We start from the raw sequence: 3759 nt of genomic DNA, 5'->3' as shown, positions 1-3759 counted from the left end.
TTTTTCATTTATTTATATTCTTATTTTATTTACTATTGCCCAAAACGGTGTGGGAGATTGTAATATCTATCAGTAAATAAATGTTTGGAGAAAAAAAGTTTTAGTTTACCTGCCTTTTCCATCCTTGCGAAAAATATGTCGAGAGACAGCTTGATTTCCTCATACGATGCCGACATTAAATAATAAAACATTCTTTTTAGATAGACGATGTCTTCTCTGATAAGATAGTCCTCAATTGTTGACAATGGGATTACAATCGACAGCTCTGGTACACCTATCGAGCAAAACAAATTTGCATAAATCATAATATTGCTATGTACTGTCTTGAGATTTAGTCGGGATGCCAGGATAATCGCTGATGGTAATTATCCAAAAAAATAAGTTAATTAATTAATTTATATTGAGTCCCGCAAAACTATTACCATAATTGGATTCCTTTCCAAAGGCTTGTTTGTGTTTACCAGTTAATCAGTTATTGAATATCTTTAAATATAATAAAATATTGTTACGAGGATACATTAGGGAGTGGTAAAAATTATACATAGGTATATGAAGTACAGAAAGGAACAATTCATCTATTTATACTTAACAATTCGGATAAAATTATTATATTACAATGACTTGGAGAAATGATTTAGATAGCTTGTTTGCCATAAAATATATTACAACTATTTACCAAAATCAGCGTATGTGGAAGATGTAGGTGGGATGGACTGGTTGTTATCTGTTCCTTCTCTTCGAATCCTGTCTTTCTTCCTCTCTCAAGCCTGGTCCGCTCTCATCTAAGTCTTCCTCTTCAATGCCTTTTTCCTGGTCTAGTTGTCCTACCCCTTTTCTCCCACTTACCTTTTGTGGCGTTACCTTATTTTTGAGTCTCATTCCTCATTGGCCATAGGTGACAGAACGCTCCCGAGGTAGGCCCCCTACCCCCCCCCCCCAGGCCCAGGCCCGAGAGTGGGTGAGAAAGTTTTGACATATCCAGGAAGGGCCTGCACCTGCTTAATTGGCTTCCGATCCTTTGTCAAAACCTGTCACCTACTAATCCTTTTGTGGTAACACTTAAGGGTTAGTCAATCTAATTTCCTCCGGGGAATCTAATTTTCGTTGGGACGCTGTAAAAGGTTCCTTGAAAGATATTCCACCAGGTATCGGGAGAGATGACGAAAAATCTTAATAATACCCAGGATTGTTAAAAGGTCAATACCTTGGTACAAGGTTTTACAGTTGGATCTTGTTGATCGGTTAGAATCTGGTCTAGGGATTCACTGTTATTTCATAGCAAATCCGCGAAATGAATTATGGGTACATTTAGTTCACTTAGCAACTAGCGCGCTATTGCAGGTTATATCGTACTATTCATGCACCTGCGCGTTACTTTTTAGCCTAGCCTTCTATTAGTTAATTATTAAATCTATTAGTATTGGTTACATGATTTATCTGGGTGGAAAATCAAAAGGGTATATTATGGTTTATGTTGTAGAGACACCGTTACCTGTTGGTTTATACCGTAAGTACTACAGCCGCCTAAACCACTGTGGTCCGGCATGATGCAACCTAGAGAAAAAAAAACCCCGTATATTAATTTTTGTACTATTCATTGTAAATGCCTTAATTGTGACATGTAACACCATTATAAGACATTGTGTTCAGGCCAGAGACTGAACCTAAGAGATTCTAGATTTAATTGGATTTGAATTTTGGTTGATTTGAAATTTGGCGCCATCTTCGAAGGCAGGGACAACTAGCCCTGGTAGGGATAATCCCTCAAAGTTAAAACCTGCAGATGCCACCAAGAACCGACCCCACTCTCTTACAAGCGCTAGAGGAAGGATGGCCAGGTAGACAGGACGAGTGTGGCAATGGCGGCACCCAGCACGGAGGCCGGCCCATCTCAGGAGATCCAACAGGTGACATATCCATATCGTGGTCCTGCCACTCATTTCAAGTAAGGGAGTATCTTACCTCTTTCATTAAAAACAAACGGTGACTCACATCATCAGCGTCTCATCTCAGCGATGGCACCAAAATTAGTCAAAATTGGATCTAACTCACTAACACTATTATTATTTTTTTTGGCTTACCAATTTCTCTACCAGCTGTGTTATTTTTGTTTTCCTCAATATATATTACTTTCTTATCAATAATTATGTTTTTTATAGATAAATTCCAAATTAAATTTATTGTTTATTTTTAATACATTTTCATGTTAAGGCAATGCCTGGGAGCAATTCTCTTCAGAGTAATACTGTCTCAGAGTAAGGCAATGCCGGGATTAAGTCCCCATTGGCATTGTCAGGGAGCAAGTCCCCTGAGACAGTATATAATTTTATTGTTCATTTTTAATAGCCAGTCTCAGTTAAGGGAATGCCTGGGAACAATTCCTCATTAGTCATTGCCAGGGACCAAGTCCCCTGAGACCATATAACACATTGCTATTTTTATTTAAAATGTTAAGCTCATAAAAATTATACGATGACCCGGGTAAGCGGAACCAGTCCTAATTTGTTAGTAGCCGGTAGTATTGGTAAGTTCACTTTTGAACCCCCACTGCCGCCACACATTGAATTATTTATTAATGTATCCTTTGAATAAATAAAGATTCCAATAGAATACGCTGATCCTCTGAAAGCTAATGTCTTACACGAAGTTCCTCTCGATGGCGTTTTTAGCTCAGAGACTAGACTAGGCCAAAGTTTCAAATTGACTGAAAAACGTATTATATATTTGTAATTGTAATTATATATAAATAAAGAGGATTTGAAAAAAAAAAAAAAAACTGAAAAACATTATTTTTATCAATAAAGAGGATTTTGAAAATAAATAAAAATACTGAAAAACGTTATACAACACGAGGAGGTCCCTCACCTCCGGATTTAAAAATAGTTCCATTCAGAATGGATATTTCATAATTAACAATAAACATTACAGGTAACTTTAAAATGCCAAAGGTAGTAAAAGGTAATACACAACACGATTTATTTCCTTTATCACAGTGAAGCACTCCCTAATTCACTGTTTCTTTCTGTTTTAGAGGGATCAGAAAAAAAAAAACAACTGAGAAACGCCTTTCCTCTCTTGTACCCTCTACCCCTCCCTAACTATGTTTTTCAACTACTGAGCGTTTATTATTTACTATTATCTTTCGTCTATGACTATTAGTTGTTTTATTTTTCTATTACTCTGTTTAATCATCATGAGAAGGCCCCTTACCTACAAATTTTTATTAATCGAATCCATACGTAACGGACACATCTAACACCAGCTAAGTATCTCACTGTACACCATGAAGTACCAATGGTAAAAAAAGGAGGTAACCAACTCGAATTATGTAACCATACATAATGCAACATATTAATTTCATGTTTTTCTGTTTTAGAGGGATCAGAAAAAAAAACTGAGAAAGACATCACACGGAGACTCATCAAGTTTTTTTATAAGGCTCCCTGCTTCCTTCAATCCTATCTTCCGACCTGTCACCTGCTATGTATCAAGGCATTAGCCATGATTTCAACAATATGTCGTTTATTAAGGTTTTTTGCTATCTGTACCCGATACCTGGTTAGGGCAGGAGTCTCTTACTGCGTCCCCGGATATGAAAACATCAATATTAAGTTTGTCACATTACCAGAGGCCCCTGAGAAAATTAGATTGGCTAACCTTTAAGTGTTCTAACAAAAATGATAGTTTGTGACGAGGGACCAGAATCAAATTAACCAGGTGCAGGCCCTTCCTGGAGAAGTCAAACTTTTTGTTACACAT

At 36.9% G+C, this 3759-nt stretch overlaps 1 protein-coding gene across 2 annotated transcripts in view; it reads right to left on the bottom strand.

Moving 5' to 3' along the window:
• The window catches only part of LOC106686106 (probable mannose-6-phosphate isomerase), a gene marked incomplete at its 5' end in the record, with an annotated part of 26404 nt that overhangs the window by 12453 nt on the left and 10192 nt on the right, over positions 1-3759 (bottom strand). For both annotated transcript variants that reach the window (XM_014429242.3, XM_014429241.3), the window contains 1 exon segment: positions 110-274. In XM_014429242.3, coding sequence (XP_014284728.1) covers positions 110-274 — 165 coding nt within the window.

Source organism: Halyomorpha halys, unplaced genomic scaffold, assembly GCF_000696795.3.
Source record: "Halyomorpha halys isolate HHAL.00 unplaced genomic scaffold, Hhal_1.1 Scaffold777.1, whole genome shotgun sequence".
NCBI lineage: Eukaryota > Metazoa > Arthropoda > Insecta > Hemiptera > Pentatomidae > Halyomorpha > Halyomorpha halys.
Note: the sequence above shows the minus strand (reverse complement) of the source record. Positions and strands in the feature narration are given on the sequence as shown.